The following is a 16678-nucleotide window of genomic DNA, read 5'->3' as shown; positions in this document are numbered from 1 at the left end:
CCAATCCACAGGAAGAAATTAAATTCCATGAGCACCCACAATGCAACTAAAGATATGGATGTGTCAGTTTTGTAAAACTTTTACCAACAGTACTTTTGCTATGAATATCGCACTTTTGTATTTGTTTTTTTATTGGGATCTGCAATTTGAAACATTACCTTTAAGTTTGTATACTCTTGTTTTAAAAAAAAAATTAAAAAGTTTGCAGCTACATATTTTTTCTTTCTTCTTAACCAGGCATTTAATCAATAATAATGGTTTTGTTCTTATTTGCGTGTTAAGTTGAACTTTTGGGTCATTATGAGAAATACTTATATGTTAGTTAGATAATGTTTTGTTAAAGGGGCGTTGTAACTAGAAGCAGGCAGGATTCAACTAAAAACTGGGCAAGAATCAAAATTCCCTGTGATTTTCCTTTCTTTTCAACCAGGTAGTTCTAATTTGCCAGCAGAATGAGTACAGAAAGAGACTCAGAAACGACATTCGAGGAGGATTCCCAGCCTAATGATGAAGTGGTTCCCTACAGCGATGATGAAACAGAAGATGAGCTTGAAGACCAGGGTCCTCCTGTTGAACCAGAGCAGAATCGAATCAACAGAGAAGCCGAGGAGAAACGGGAGACATTCAGAAAAGGTAATCGCAGTGAGCACCTGGTGACGAAGACTGATCTTGTAAATCCTCACCTGGGTCATGGCCACAGGTGCTAAGGGTGATTGGTCCATTTCACATGGTCTGGGGCGGGGGGGGGGGGGGGGCGGGGGGGAGGAATCTTCCTTCTCTGTCTCCTAGGAAGCAACTGAGAGAATGATGGATGAGCTTGAACAAGTCCCCATTATCCTTAGTATGGCAGGGCTGGAGACCACATCTGACAAATTCTTCAGAGTAAATAGAAGATCTTGGGGTGTGTGTGTGTACATACATATATACATATATTTTGTTGTTGTTGTTTTGTTGTTGTTATTGTTTTGGGGGTTTTTTTGTGGCTGGCCGGTACGGAGATCTGAACATTTGACCTTGGTGTTGGAACACTGCATTCTAACCAACTGAACTAACCAAGCAGCCCTCTGTATATCTTTTTAAAAGTTGTATGTAGAAAAATTTGCATGTTGGCACCCAGAAACTGTAAAAGTTTACATATCAATCAATCTTTGGATGTAAATTATTTGTATCATTAAATTCTTGTTATGAGTAATATAAATAACCACCTATACGTACTAACTAATTTGGAACTGTTATTAAGAAATTACCCTGTGTGTGTGTTCACATGCCCACAAATGGATTATCAAGAGTGACACACTGGGGTAAGACATGCACAAAGACATGCACTTTAGCAAATCAACTAATAGGCACCACTTTTCTTTGTCTCTTCTCTCTTGGACCACCAGAGCTCTTGGTGCCGTTCATCAAGGGCAGCTTCTCCAAGGTGTCTCAGATGCATGGGCCCTTCTGGGGAGTAGTTTTGGACTGTACATTTTTCAAGACCAGTATGCAGCTTTGAGCCTCTAGCATCTTCAACTTGTTCCTTCTCGTGCTCCCTAATACTTCGCAGGGTCCTTGGAGTTGCCGTACCTTTTGTTCAGATATTTGTGAATATAAAATGGTTTTGGCTCTCCAGAAAGAATTTCTTTACAAATCTCTGCTTGCCACGGGGGCCTGTTATGCAGCAGTCTGTGCCACCTGCCCAGAATCAGGCCAGCTTCAGAGGCAGGGTCTAGACTTTTTCTGTAAAGTGCCAGAGAGTAAGCATTTTATGCTTTGTGGGCTGTATGGTCTCTGCTGCAACCATTCAGCTCTGCAGATGTTGCATGGAAGTGGCCACTGATGGCACATCACCTGGAGTAACAAGCAGCTCTCTTTCACTGTTAGCTTTTTCCCTGTGGCTTTCCTAGTTCATTTCCTACTGGTTCTCCCACCCTGGCCAACACACGTGGGCTTCTCTTTGTAGCTCTTCTGTTCCACAAGAAAGCAGAGCCTTTTCTCTCTTTTTCTGTTTATGTTTTTTGGCAGCTGGCCAGTATAGGGATTGAACCCTGGACCTTGGTGTTATCGGTAGCACTCTCTAACCAACTGAACTATCAGGCCAGCCCTGAGCCTTTTCTGTTTGGACCCCAGATTTGCTCCAGAGATCATGTTGAAAATATTTTCTCCGTGGTCTCTCATGTTCCAGTTGAGTAACATTAGTTTCCCATTCACAGGAATCGCCATGATCGTGTTCTCTTTCCCCCATGCTACTCCCTGCCTCCTACCGTCTCCTTCTGGGGTTCTGGTAGATCCATTTTTTTTTTTTCTGCTTTCACCTGTAGAAAACGTAACAAGCCCCGAAATCCCATTTCTGTAAGGATTCTTCCTTTTTGGTCAGACTGTGTGTCACTCTTTGGTTTCGCTGGGTGAGAAGATTCTCAGTGCCGGGGACTATCAGTGGGGGTCTCATACAACCTCAGGCCCTGAAACCTGGGAGGCCGTTTGACTCGTGGCTATTGTTCATCCTCCAGCTTTCTATGTTGAACGTTGAGATGGATTAGACCTGAGTGTGGGTTTCTGGTTGTTATTTTAAGCTGTGAAGTATTAAGCTTCAGTGTTTTCTGCCTCAAAGCAGAAGGCACTAAAATCATGATAACAGAGGGACATTAAAATGGAACCACCACCAATCTGAACAGGAAGGTGGCCTCTGTCTCATAACAGCTCCAGATTGGACAGTGGTGGAATGGGGATAAAGCTGAAGTAGCCCGACGAGTTAGTAAGGGACTTCTAGCTGATTGCCCTTACAGTGAGTAAAACGTGCTTCTCCCTTGTTCTTTCTCTGGCTGCACCTCTGAGTCTCCTATCGCAATCTCAGAATCTCTACCCTCTGATGAGCTGGCAGGAGAATTGACTCAGTGGAGCTTAGGGTGAACTTTGTTCTCAGTGCATGGTGCCATGTGATCAGATGGGTGGTCCTAGACGCGGCAGAGGGACCAGGGTTGGGTTCACACAGAAATGTCAGAGAAGCATGCAGTGGGTGGAAACTCTCACCTGTTTTTTTCCAACTCAGCCCGCACATTCTGGTGGTCAGGGCCCTTTCCTGATCATTCAGTTTGATGGTCACATTTCTTGTAGATTTCTACCCCAGATAATACGGGCATTGAGGGAGTTCAGTCTTGATCAGCTCTTCATTGTCTTTTCCAAGGGCAGTTTATAATCCTAGGGAATTTAGGTCCTTCTAATTTCTCCAAACCCCTGTAAAATGACTATGCCTGTGACTTTTTACAAACATTATTATCCTAACACCTCTTTCTGCCCTTCCCAAGCTCACAGAGGACACTGACTAGATGCCAGACCTCCTTCTTTCCATTTCACTCCTGCACTCACTCCTCTACAGCCAGTCTACTTTCCCTTCCTCCCCTCCATCCCTCTCTCCTCTTCCCCCCCCCCCCATATTCTCATTTGGGCATTTTCCCAATAAGGTCAATGTCATCCTGACTTTTCTTTCTCTTTTTTAAAATCATCTTCAGGCTTTCTTGACATTTCACATCACGGATAATCTCCTTCAAACAATTCAGTTCTTTGGGACAGCAGAGCACATGTCTCCCTGGGAAGTGCTCTCAGCTGAGTAACACTGGGGCTGGCGCTCATTCCAGCAGAGCAGTGCCTGAAAGTGTGTGAGCCACATTCATTTCTTGAATGGTATCCTTGAAGCACAGAAAGTTGGTTTTCTTTTTTTAAAGAAAGGAAATGCTCTAGCCCAACTGAGCTTTCCTGTTAAACAAGTGTGTTGAGAGACCCATTAAAAGTACTTTTCGGTTGAAGGACCTTTATTGTGTGCTGTGAGAATCAAGAACAAGTTCAAACACACTGTGAGAATGTGCCGTGGAGGGAGAGATAAGCCCCAGGTCCACTGCAGCTGCACCTTTAGTTTATCCTGAGCAAGGCCTGGCAGAGATGAACAGGAGTGTTTTCTGCGCTCGGAGATGAGCACTCTCGTGTTCTAATGAACACACTAGAGCAGTATTTCCCTGAGTGTGTTCTGGGAAACACTAGTTTTGCCAGATACTCCAGGACACAGAGATTCTGTGGCCTCTGAGACAGGAAATGCAGAATTCTTCATCCCCCTCTGGAGATTATGGTTGTTATTAGCATAAAAGAATCCAAGAAGTTTGGGCTTTCAGGATACCAGTTGAGATTTGTTAAGCCAGAGGCTCCTATCATTCCTTGATTCTGGAGTGCTATTTTTTTAGCTTGCCATCTCATGATCCTGCTGTTTCTAGACCATCTCCTCAGGTAATTCTGTGCCAGTCAGGAACCAGCGCAGAGATGAAGTCCTTGGGAAGAGATAAATGCTCTGCAGAAGGTTCCTGGGTTATGCATATTGGTCCGCCCGTCTGAGGCCAGGGATGGGACGAGAGCACCGTCTCCCGCCTCAGTTGGGCCAGGGCATTGTGACATTGCTTCATCTCTCTGCTCCCCTGTCTTCTGGCTCTGGCTGGCTTACAGATCTGCTCATGGCTTCCCCGTCCTACAGCAAATACTTACCTGAACCCTGCTTTCTGCCTCAAACTGGGGTTCTTCCCCTCTGTGGGGTGCCCACCAACCTATAGGTAACCACGAACCCAGGTGCCAAGTCCGGTGGGCTTTTCACAAACCATCATCTTCCTACCTCTGTTCCCTCTGAAGCGTTGGGGCTTTTCAACAGTCCCTCCTTCAGGAACCCTCTTGTCCTCCTCCTGTTTCTCCTTCCTTCCAGCACCTCTTCCTCCTTCTGCCCTTTGAATGTTCGCATTCCCATCCATGCTCTGTTCTCTCTCTACAGACTCTCCTGTCACAAGCTTATGTTCTTCATTCTCCTTCATGGACCACATGGCCATGTGTATAGTGGTTAGAGGGAGGACCCCAGACCCAGACTGCGAGGGTTCAAGTCCTGCCTTTACTGCTCTCTAGCTGTATGACTTTGAGGAAGGGACTTCCTCTCTCTGTGCCTCAGTGTCCCCATCTGTAAAATGGGCATAATATTAGTACCTACTTCATAGGGTGGTTGTGAAGATTAAATCAGAAAATAAATGTGAAGGACTTGGAGCAGTTTTGGGTGTGCAGTCAGTGCTAGTAAATATCAACTGTCATCATCTCCCACCACCAGTTCCTCTCTTAACATCTTTCACATCAAGCCAAAGTATCCCCCTCACCCATTGCTATGGCAAATGTGTCCTCCAAAAGTTCATAAATGGGAAATGTGATCTCTATTGTAACAGTGTTAAGAGGGTAGGAAATTCAATTATGGTATTTGAAAGGTGAGGCTTTTAAGAGGTGATTAGTTCTGAGGACTGTGCCCTAATGAATGGATTGATCCATTCATGGAGTAATGGAGTTGGCTCTGATGGCTCTGAAACTGTAAGAAATGAAATTCATTTCTTTATAAATTACTCAGTTTCAGATATTCACTTATAAGTGACAAAAATGGACTAAGACATCCATCATCTCCTCTCCTGTCTTTCTATCATTAGATCTTCTTCTTGACCCCTTCTTCCCTTTGGGGTTTTTGGATTCTCCTGGCCTCCCAAGCTGAAGCTGCAGAGTCATTCTTGTTAACACATCCTTTCCTCCCCAAATCCAAGTGCAATAAATAAGTGGATAGATGGATGGATGAATAACAGTTAGTTTTCCTAGCAGTGAGTTTGCTCACATATTGGGAAACTTTTTGGTGATTTGCCTCTGCCATCTTATAAGGTTTTCTCTTGAATATGGCTTTCTCCAGCCTTCTTTTTTATTTTTTGCAGACCTGTGGACACTTGTACTAACCCCGCCCTCATGCTGGCACCCCAGTGGCTCCCAGACAAAATCTTTAAACTGGGTCTCAGGTAGTTCTGCACACCTGCATAAGGGTGAGGCCTAAGTCTCTCCAAAATGAGAAGGCAGGAAGTTGTGTTTATGGAAAGCCCACCATGCATATACAAAACAACAGGGGCAAAGCTAAAGCTTACACTAAAACCAAAAAGCCTCACTCATGCAATGTCTTGATCTCTTAATGGATTGACCTGTAACTTAGGACTCTGCCCAGGACAGGGGTCAGGGAGGGCTTCCTTATAAGAAAGGCATTCCTGCACTGGGATGGAAAGATGAGGAGGAATTAATTAGGGGAGGGGAGGGGAGAGGCTCTGTGGTGGGAGGGATGTGACCAGCCTGGGACAGGGAGGAACTGAAATCAAGCCTGAGAGACATGAGGATGCTGTGAGGAGAGGACTAGCATGTGCCCTGTTCCCTCCTTTTCAGCACCTGTCCCAGAGTCATTTAAAAACTGAGTGACTGGTTGTGGACTGTCCATCTTCCTGCTGATCTGTAAGTGCTGTGAGAGCCTGGGGTCCTATCTGTCTTATTCTGAGCTGGTTTGGGGGCAGCAGGCTCTGTGCCTGGCACGTTGTGGGGGCTTGGTGGGCATTTGTGATTGAATGCATTGGGGTGCTTCAACAGAGAGACAGACAGGGAACTAAGTGGGCTCTTCAGAGACTTTCCCTGGTCAAAGAAGGCTTCCTGGAGGTGAGGACCCCTGAGCTGAGTCCAGAGTACATGTGAGAGGTAAATGGTCCCCAGTGGTGTGCAGGCTGCAGCAACAGTGGGCAGGTAAATGGGAAGGCAGGCTCAAAGGAGCTGAAGGTTCAGGGAGGTGCAGGTCATTGGAGCCCAGGTGACGAGGTGGGGGACAGCCACGCTAATGAGCTTGAGCACCATCCATAAGGCCCCAGGGAGCATTTCAGGCTGAAATTAATACAGCCAGGCATGCACTGGCTGCCTCCACAGAGGCCTGTCTGGGGCCATGGTTGTGCCTCTCAGTCCAGTCTTCGTGATGGGAAAGAATTTTACTGTACTGGGAATCCGACTCGAGCTCCTTCCTTGGGCTCCTCAGGCCAGTGTGATTCAGCCCTGCCTTGCTCTTCTGACAGGGCTAGCTGCCTGCAGTGTGGAGCCTCATTCACTACACACAGCCACCATGTCCTGTCTTGGTTCCCACGTCACCCAAACCTGTCCCACCCCTGCAACTCTGCACCCTGTGACAAGGGCAGCCCCTGATGAGAGCAGGCAGAACCTGCTTACTCTTTAGGTTCAACTTAGGCATCACCTCCTTAAGAGGAGCCTTCTCTGACCCCCCACCCCCAGGCTAGACCAGGTCCCCCTGTTGTGTGGTCTCAACTCCTTGTCCTTCTCTTCATACCCTGATGGCATCTCCCACCAGACTGTAGGCTTCATGTGAATTAAGGCCATGTCTGTCTCACACAGAGCACACAACAGGCATGCAGTGAATATTCGCTAGGTACGTGAATTTATTGTGGAAAGCTTTGGCAGCAGTTGGAAGAAGTGCGTGGAATCCAAGCAAAAAATGGTGAGGACCTCAACCAAGATGGCCAGGATGGAGAAAAGGGGACAGATAATGATAACTGTCAAGGATCTGATATTCACAAATCCCGTTAGATGTGATGATTGAGGGAAAAGGAGGTCTCGGGAATAATTTGTTGCTCAGGCACCTGGGTGCTGCATATAAAAAAATTGCTCCCAACTTTTTGGCATAAAATAAGCATTTCATGATGTTCGTAGATTCTGTGAGGCAGGAACTCAGGATATGGTGGGGACGGGCTTGTCTCTGCACTGTGATGTCTGGAGCCTCAGCTATGAAGACTTGAATGGCTGAGGTGAGTTGAATGGCTGGGGTCTGGAGTCATCTGGAAGCTTCTTCACTCCCATTATCTGGCACCTGAGCTGGAAACCTCAAAGGCTCAACTGAGACTTTTGATGAGCACCTCTGTGTGACTTGGGCCTCTCACAGCATGGCACTGGACTCCAATGGGAAAGTCCAAGGGGGGCCACCTGGGGAACTAGCATCCAGAGATCAGAGCAGAAGCCATGTGGCCTTCCCTGACCTGGTCACAGAAGTCATGCGACAGCACTTCTGCTACATCCCCTTAGTTACAAGAAAGTCACTAAGGCCAGCCCTCATTCAAGGGAAGGAGATTGGATGCCACTTCTTGATGAGGGAGTAACAAGGTCGCATTGCAGGAGAGCAGGTGGGATGGGAGACACTGCTGTGGTCGGGGCATTCTGTCAGTGGATGAAGGAACCATTTGTGGGTATAGGGGGTTGGTGGAGCGGGGAGCTCTGTAGGTCAAGGAGAGGGTGGTTGTTTTGAACCTGCAAGTTGAGGCTATCTTTGGGACATCCACTTGGGATGCTGGCCAGCTGACAATTAGAAATATAGGGTGAAGTGGTTAGAATTGACCAAGAATGGTGCAGTCTTGTCCCTGGGATGAGACAGAACTTTAGATTTTTAACTACAAGGTAATAGCACTGAGCTTTAGTTCCCAGACTGCAATCCTTAGTGAGAGCAATCGACTGGGTTTTGGTTTTCACTGCACCCATGTAAGTGGCATGTTCTTAGGTAATGGCTTTAGGAGAGGAGCCTTTTTATGAGTATAACCACCACTTCCCCACCCCACCCACACCGCACAGCCATCCACCAGCACCTGGATTTCCTGGGGCGTACACCTGCTCAGTTTGTATACCTTCTGTGTTTGTGAGGTTAGCAAAGACGTGTGACTCCTGTAAGATTGGAACTGAATAATTCTGACTCTACAACTTTGGAATTGGAGATGATTCAGAGGCTTCAATGTCATTTGTCTTTACTAACAAGAAAAAAAAGCTAAGCAATATTGTGAACAAGGCCATGCAGGGAGTGTTCAGCCAGTCACAGGGCAGCTTCTAGGTGCCTTTGAAGAGCTGGGAGGAGGCATTCACCTCTGTCAGGCCAGTAGACGAAGCCCCCAAAGACCTTTCTTCTTGACTGGTTTGGTTTGCCCTCTGTAGTTGAAAATATAAAACTGCATTTCTTTAAACATCTTTTCTAATTTAGAATTTTGTTCAGAATTCTGTTCAGGGGCAAAATGATCATTAGTTGACCGTTTTTAAGATGGAATCTTTAGTGATAAGGTTTGAAGGTATCACCACCATCAGGACATAGGAAGAAGTTGTCCCCTCTTGGCAGAATTTCAGATTAGATGTGGTATCAATGAAACAGCACAGCTGCATACTTGATGAAAGTGATCTCTTCATAAGAGAATCCAGAATTAAGGGTGCGGGTCTCTACAGCATCTATGAATTAATTTTTATTGGGAACCAAAACACAGATAAGGCTGGCACACTGAAATATGTAAATCCTAGGAAATTTGTGAAATGTGCTGAGGAGCTATTCCATCTAATTAGATGCATTTTCAATTTTTGATAGATACCAAAATGTGAAAGTTTCACTCTGGCTGCTGCTTTCTTTCTCTGATCAGCTGTAAACTGCTTTCTACCTCTTCTACCTTAAAGTCACCAAAGTAATTGGCAGCTCGTAAAGGGGTGGGGGGTGTTCTGTACCGAGTGATTAGTAGCAGGGGCAGGGAGTGGTGAGATTAGACTGTGCCATCTCATTTTATAGAAGTTGCTCTTGAATAGTGTAGTGTATGACTGCAGCTTGAGTGGCAAGCTCTTGCTCATGCAGACCTAACACAGCTGTTGTTTTTCTTCCTGTCAGTTTGGAGCCCAAGTTTCTAAAGCAGGTTTTTAATGACAGAAGTCACCCTAGGAAGACATGCCCTCATACTCACTGGGGAGTCTCAATCCTGCCTGTGCATCAGAGCCACTTGTGGAGCTTCTAAAGCTCTATAGGTGCCTGGGCCCAGCCCCTGGGATAGGTCTGGGATGAGGCAAAGGGGGAGTCCATATTTTGCAGTGAGTTCAGCCAGGTTCAGCCTCACAGCAGCAGACTAGTCCATCTCATCCCCTAGCATGCCTGCTACTCAAAGCCTGCCCACTGACCAGCATCACCTCGTGCTAGTTAGAAATGCAGAACCCTGGGCTCCTCCCAGACCAGCCAAATCAGAATCTGTTAACAAGATCCCCAGGTGATGGGTGTGCACGTTCAAGTTTGGAAAGCATGAGAGTAGCAATGGCCCAGGACAAGGAGTGAAATTGTGCTTCTTCTTTTTTTTTTTCTCAGAGGGAAAGAACAGCATTTTGCTTTGCTTTCAAACCATCTTTGTTTTTTTGACAACAGAGCTGAATGGTCCTAACACTACACAATCAAGTGGATAGACACAACAGATCCTTGACACCACCGTTTTATCTGCCCCCAGTTACCTTTCTCACATTCCATTCAAACCTTCATGGCACTTGAGGTGCCCCACTTTGAGTCACGTCCTGCATCATAAGAAACTCAGGGCTGTCCAGACCCTCATTCATCCTTCCACCCCTCCTTCCTGGGGATGAGGATCTTGCCTTGCTAGCCTCCTGTGCACCCCGCTGCCATCAGTCATCCCCTCTCTTCTGGTATCATTAACCTCCCTCTCTCTCCCGGCTCCTTCACCTCAACCCCAAAACCTGCCTCAATCTCCCCAACCTAAAAACCCCTTGTATTAAGCCTAGCCCCTATTTAGTTCATCATCCAGAGGAAACTTATCTAAGTAAGGTCACCAGTGTGACTTTCTGATCACCAAATCATTGGGCTTCTCTTGTCCTTTCTTGCTTGGCATGTCTGTACTGGCTACTATTGCTCACGCCCTCCCACTTCTTGCTAGGAAAATATAGGAGAATGGTCAGGGCCACTCAGATGTTCGGAATCTTGCCAAACATTTGCTGTAAAAATCCATGTGTGCGCAGGTGCTCCTTGGTTACTATCTAATGTAATTGCATATGGGCACCCAGGTGTCCTGGGTTATGGACCTAAGTATAAAGGACTAATGACTCTGATATGTGGTGCTTCTCTGGAGCTCTGGGAGGCCACTAGGGCAGCTGCTCCTAGCTCTGAATAAAGCCTATTAATTTTTCACCCACGGCTCCCAGGATCTTTTCCTATTACCTAGCTTGTGGACTTGTATGTGAAGGGTTTGTGAGCCAGTCTGTACAATGGGCTTGAGGGGTCTGTGAGCCACAGCCCTAGCAATACACTTAAACACCAGTTCTCCTGATCTCTCGGAGCCTTGTAGACTCTTTCATAGATTCCTCCTTAACCCATGACTTAAATACGGCGATCCACTCTTGGCTCGCTGCTCTTCCTCCAACACAATTCCTGTGATCTATCCACACTCATGGTTTCAACTGACATGTGTATGCCAAGTGCTTTTGTATCTGTATCTACAGCCTAAACCTCAGCCTGGACTTCCAGATTTGTTTTTATAATCCCTGATGGGCTTTTCCACCCACATGTCCTGTGGGCATCTTCAGTTCAGTTCAATTAGAATTACTTCTCCCATTCCCTCTAGCTCATACGTGGCTCCTCTGTCCATCCAGTCACTGAAACTAGGATCTTGGGGCTACTTTTTTTCTCATTTTGATTTCTCAGTCTTTTTGTCGCATGTTCAGTCAGCTGGGCTTCTCTAGTTCTGTCGTTTTTTCGTGACCGGCACTCAGCCAGTGAGTGCACTGGTCAGTCCTATATAGGATCCGAACCCGCGGCGGGAGCGTTGCCACGCTCCCAGCGCAGCACTCTACCAAGTGCGCCACGGGCTTGGCCCTGGGCTTCTCTAGTTCTTGAGTCTGTCTTCTTTCCACTTCTCATACCTTGGTTTTTGTTGGGCTCTCATCAGCTCTCCCTTTGATGACTGTAGAGGTCTTCTGCCTCTAGACCTGTTCCCTTCAAATACATCCTGCTCCCCACTGTTGGTGTGATCCATGTGAACTGCTATCTGACCATGTCACTCCCTCCTGGTAGATCACTCCTGCTCTTGGCATAGCATAGGCCTCTTGATCTGCCCAACTCTTTGCTGGTCTCTGTTCTTCCTGGGAGCTGCTCTGGGTCCTGCAATACTCAGCTCTTCACTCTGGAGCTCAAGCCAGGCTGCTTCCTGCTTCTGTGCTTTTGCTGATATTCTTAAGTTTGCCTGGAATGCCCTTCAAACTTTCTCCTCTTCCTCCTCTTCCTTTACTGGCAGAATTTGGGTGTAGCTTTTAAGAATCAACTCAAGGGACACCTCTTTCAAAAAGCATCTACTGGCACCACCACATCCTGGCTGGAATTATTGCTGCTCCTTAGAATTCCCATACTACCAAGTGTTTATCATGACATTTATTTATTATTACTATTATTTTTTTGCAGCTGGCCAGTGAGGGTACTTGAACCCTTGACCCTGGTGTTATAATACCATGCTCTAAGCAACTGAGCTAACCGGCCAGCCCTTATCATGACATTTAGAACATTGTCTTAGAATTATGTATTTAAGTATTTCTCTCTCCCCCTACTCTGGTTAGACAGTGGGCTCCTTGAGGGTGGGGACTGTGCTTAATTGATAGATGGTTTCTCTCTGAAACGGGTTCCAGTTCTACCTTATCCCAGTGCTTCTCAAACTTGAGTGTGCATGAGACTCACGTGGAGGGCTTGTGAAAACACACTGCTGGGCCCCGTCCCCAGAGTTTTGGATGCCCTAGTTATGGGGTGGTGCCTGAGAACCAGCATTTCTAACACGCTCCGAGGTGATGCTACTGCTGCTGGCCTGGAACCCTCACTTTGAGAACCCCTGCTGCAAAGAATCATGACTGCAGCTGACCCGCGTTCTCCACCTCTATGTGTTTCAGAGACTGTGAGTGTGAATAGTGGTTGAGCCTAATTTAGGAAAACTAGCTACCCCTGGTGGCTGAGCAGCCTGGGCCCAGGTTTGAGTGAAAGAACTAGCACACGTGGGGCCCAGGGACTGATATGCACCAGTGACCCAAGAGAGGACAGATTGCCTCCTGGCAGCAGGGGTGAGAGAGGAAATGCTGGTTGCCAGGCACTGCACCATAACTAGGGCATCCAAAACTCTGGGGATGGGACCTAGCAGTGTGTTTTCACAAGCCCTCCACGTGAGTCTCGTGCACACTCAAGTTTGAGAAGCACTGGGATAAGGTAGAACTGGAACCCGTTTCAGAGAGAAACCATCTATCAATTAAGAACACTCCCCACCCTCAAGGAGCCCACTGTCTAACGAGGGTAGGGGGAGAGAGAAATACTTAAATACATAATTCTAAGACAATGTTCTAAATGTCATGATAAGGGCTGGCCGGTTAGCTCAGTTGGTTAGAGCATGGTATTATAACACCAGGGTCAAGGGTTCAAATACAAAATAATAATAATAATAATAATAATAATAAATAAATGTCATGATAAACACTTGGCAGTAGGGAATTCTAACGAGCAGCAATAATTTCTGCCAGGATGTGGTGGTGCCAGTAGACGCTTTTTGAAAGAGGTGTCCCTTGAGTTGATTCTTAAAAGCTACCCTCAAATTCTGCCAGTAAAGGACGAGGAGGAAGAGGAGAAAGGACAAGGCATATTCCCCACACCCCCCAGTTTGACTCTCTCCCAGGCCACGTCCAACCAAAGCCCAAAGGAGAACCTGGCTTGGCTGCCTTGTTAGGTTACAGATTCTCTCACTCATTCAGCAAAGAGTAAATGCCATTACCGATGCTGAATTCTTGCCACCATCAGGATCCTGGACTATTTTCTTCCTATCTCTAAGTTTCTTTTTGGCTTATTCTTGCTTCTTTTTTATTTCTTTCTTTCTATTTTAAGATACTGAAAAGTGCATAGAACACAGCACATAGTTGAACAGATAGTTACTAAGTGAACACATGTGTAACTACCATCTAGGTCAAGCAGGAGCATGTTGCCAGTGTCCCTGAGGTCCCCCAAATGTCCCTCCATAGTCCCAGCCTCTCTCGGAGGTAACCTCCATCCTTGTTTTTATAGCAACAACTCCCTTGATTTTCTTTATCATTTTGCCACCTAAATATATATCTCTAAATGCTGTAGTTTAGTTTTGCATGTTTCTGAACTTTGTGTGTACATGGAATCATACAGTATGTATTTGTGTGTGTCTGGCTTCCAAGATATTTTTAAGATTTACTCACATTGTTGAGTATAAATATGGTTCATTTCCATGACTATATAGCATTCCATCTTGTCCAGTATTCTCCACTCTTCATTTATTCCCACCTACCATCCCACTGTCTCTAGAATAATACATATAAAAAAGGTTAAATGTAACGGCATAATGGCCATAAGAAAACCAAGCAGCTTACATATTTGCTTTATATGTAAACCAGTAGAGGAAGGGAATAGAATCACGAACATATTTTTTAAAGGTGATACATGCAAATGAGTCCAGTTATGAAAGGGCATGGGGAAAATGATGTCCCTCCCTGTCCCTTAGCCATGCCATTTCGTTTCCCAGAGAGAAACTGCTGTAACCCATTTCTCAGATGTCCTTCCCGAGATATACACACACTTGTATGTGTAAAGAACACTTACAAACCCGTGCCTCGTATACACATAGACACACATGGACATAAACACACACGTGCATGTGTGTGCGTGTGTGCATTCACATTGTGTATTAATTCTGTGCATCACAGAGCTGAAAGCACAGGACAGTGGACAGCCTTCTGCTTTTGTCAATTAGCAGTGCCATTTGGAGAACTTCCCTATGGTACACATAAGGACACCTCATTCTTTTTTGTTGACTGCCTAGGCTTTCATCATATGGATGTTTAACTAGATGCTCTTGGTAGGCATTTAGGTTGTTTCTTATCTTTCCGGTATATAGGGCTGCATTGATGGCCCTGCAGTAATCATCTCTCTCATGCATGAGTATACACATGGGGGATAATTGCTAGAAGTAGGATTGCTCAGTCGGTGTATGTGTGTGTCAGATTTTGAGATATGGCCAAATTGCTCTCCATGGAGACAACTCAGAGGGTTTCTCAACTCTCTTTTCAACGCAGAGTGTTATCACATTCTTTACTCCTGCCGATAGTTTGCCATTATAGGTACCTCGATGAAGAACTGCATTTCTCTTTTATGAACTTGAGTATCTTTTTACATATTTAAGAGCCATTTGAATCTCCCTTTGTGTGAACTGTCTCCTGTGTTTTTTACCCATTTCTCTCTCTGCTTGGTTTGTTTGATGTCAAACTGTTGATCTTTTTACTCTCCTGGTTTGTGGGTGTTTGTACCAACCAGTACAGCTTTTTGGTGGTTGGCGGATCTGTAAGCAAGAATTCAAAGCCAGCAACGAGAAAGTGAGGGACAAGGCGGAGCTTACTCCCTTTTCCAGATGGCAGTGATCAAAGGACGTGGTGACCATGGGAACTCTCTGGACATTACATAGTAGTATTTGGATGTATTGATGACACAAACATTCCCCAGACTCACAGGATGATTTTGAGCTGCATGTGGCTGATGTTGAATATGTTTGTGGTCATGTGCAGTGATGGTTTTGTCAGCATAACTCTTGTTAGTTATCTTTCTAGCATTTAACTAAAGAGCCATATGATGAAGGTGCACTTTTTTTGCTGGTCAGTGTATAATTTCTTCTCTTTTCTCTGTCAATATTTCCATTCTAACAAATGGGGCAAAATGCCTACTTTTTCTATAAATTGGCCATGTAGTCCAAGTGTCTAATAAAGTTTTCTGTTCCAAGTGGGCACTTAAATGTTTTGTCAAAAAGATAAATACCTCCAAGTGCTGTTTTGCTGCCTAAGTGTCTTTAGTACAGGACTTCTCAGAACCTTTAATATACTAATGAGTCCACTGAATGTCCAAGAGAGGGATGAGGGATGCTGTCTTCTTCAAACGTATTTGACCATAGAACACGGTTTTCACATTTTTTATGGTCTCTGATTGCAATTCTGCTTGAGCCATTAGCTCAAAACTTAGGAAAGAATCAGGAGAAGACATCAGTTTGTTTGCCTGCTGATCTGTCTGAATTAGCCTTGGGTAGCTTTAACGAGAAATAGGGTTATTGATTACTTGACTGTAACCAGATTTCCAAAATGAAGTAGCAACGCTCCTGTGGTTCAGTCACTGATGAAAACATACTGGTTATTTTCTCCACGTCCCCCACGGTGTTATCAAAAGTGTAAAATAAAGAGACCAAGGTCATTTCTGGTAACTCCTTGCTGACTCTACTTGAAATCAGATACTGCATTCTGTCTAAGGCATCCAAATCAAAATGGGCAGGGAATGAGGGTGGACTGCTGAGGCCCAATACAGCAACACTGGCTGGGGGCTTAATTAGGAAGTGAATTTACAAAGCCACAAGGGGGGCCAAAGGAAGAGTGGGAAAGCTCATTATATCCAGCTCATTAGTTGGGCGGTTTAGTCTTTCCTCCTGAGTATTTCTAAGATTGATTTTTATCCTTTATCATTAGCCTTTTCTCTCTTCTCGAGAAGTCTTGTCTGTTTTTCTTCTGAGAATTCCTGAAATTTAGAACAGTGAGTTTCAATGTTATTCTAGAACACGGGTGGCTGGGATGTGCCACAAGTCATCTGTGAGCTAAAGTAAATCATTAAAAGCACACACATTTGCAAATTATCATAAAGTAGAATGGAATCAAGATTACCTATAAATTGTTTTTTACATACTTTCATTTAAATTTCCTTTTTGAGTGGGAAAGAAATGTTCTGATTGCATTCATTATTACAGTGCTTATGAATAGTTGTATAGTTCCATTTTCCCTTTTGATAAAATTGTACTTGAGCTCAAAAGATGCTAGGAACATTTCCATTTGTAATGACACAACAGTTATGATTACCCGATGAATGGCACCCAAAATGATGCAAAAAAAATATTCAATAATGTCATTGTAATTTTAAAAATGTGACCAGGTTAATTATTTGCATTCTGCAGTAGTCTGCACTTGTTCCTTT

At 45.1% G+C, this 16678-nt stretch overlaps 1 protein-coding gene across 1 annotated transcript in view; it reads left to right on the top strand.

Annotated features, from left to right (window-relative positions):
• The first annotated feature begins 452 nt into the window (after positions 1–452).
• Positions 453–16678, top strand: part of ATP8B1 (ATPase phospholipid transporting 8B1) — a 60437-nt gene continuing 44211 nt past the window's right edge. The window contains exon 1 of the mRNA XM_063077226.1: positions 453–633. Within this exon, the coding sequence (XP_062933296.1) occupies positions 453–633 (181 nt within the window). The remainder of the gene's footprint in view (positions 634–16678) is intronic.

The sequence above is a fragment of the Cynocephalus volans genome, chromosome 13, assembly GCF_027409185.1.
Source record: "Cynocephalus volans isolate mCynVol1 chromosome 13, mCynVol1.pri, whole genome shotgun sequence".
NCBI classification, from domain to species: domain Eukaryota; kingdom Metazoa; phylum Chordata; class Mammalia; order Dermoptera; family Cynocephalidae; genus Cynocephalus; species Cynocephalus volans.
Note: the sequence above shows the minus strand (reverse complement) of the source record. Positions and strands in the feature narration are given on the sequence as shown.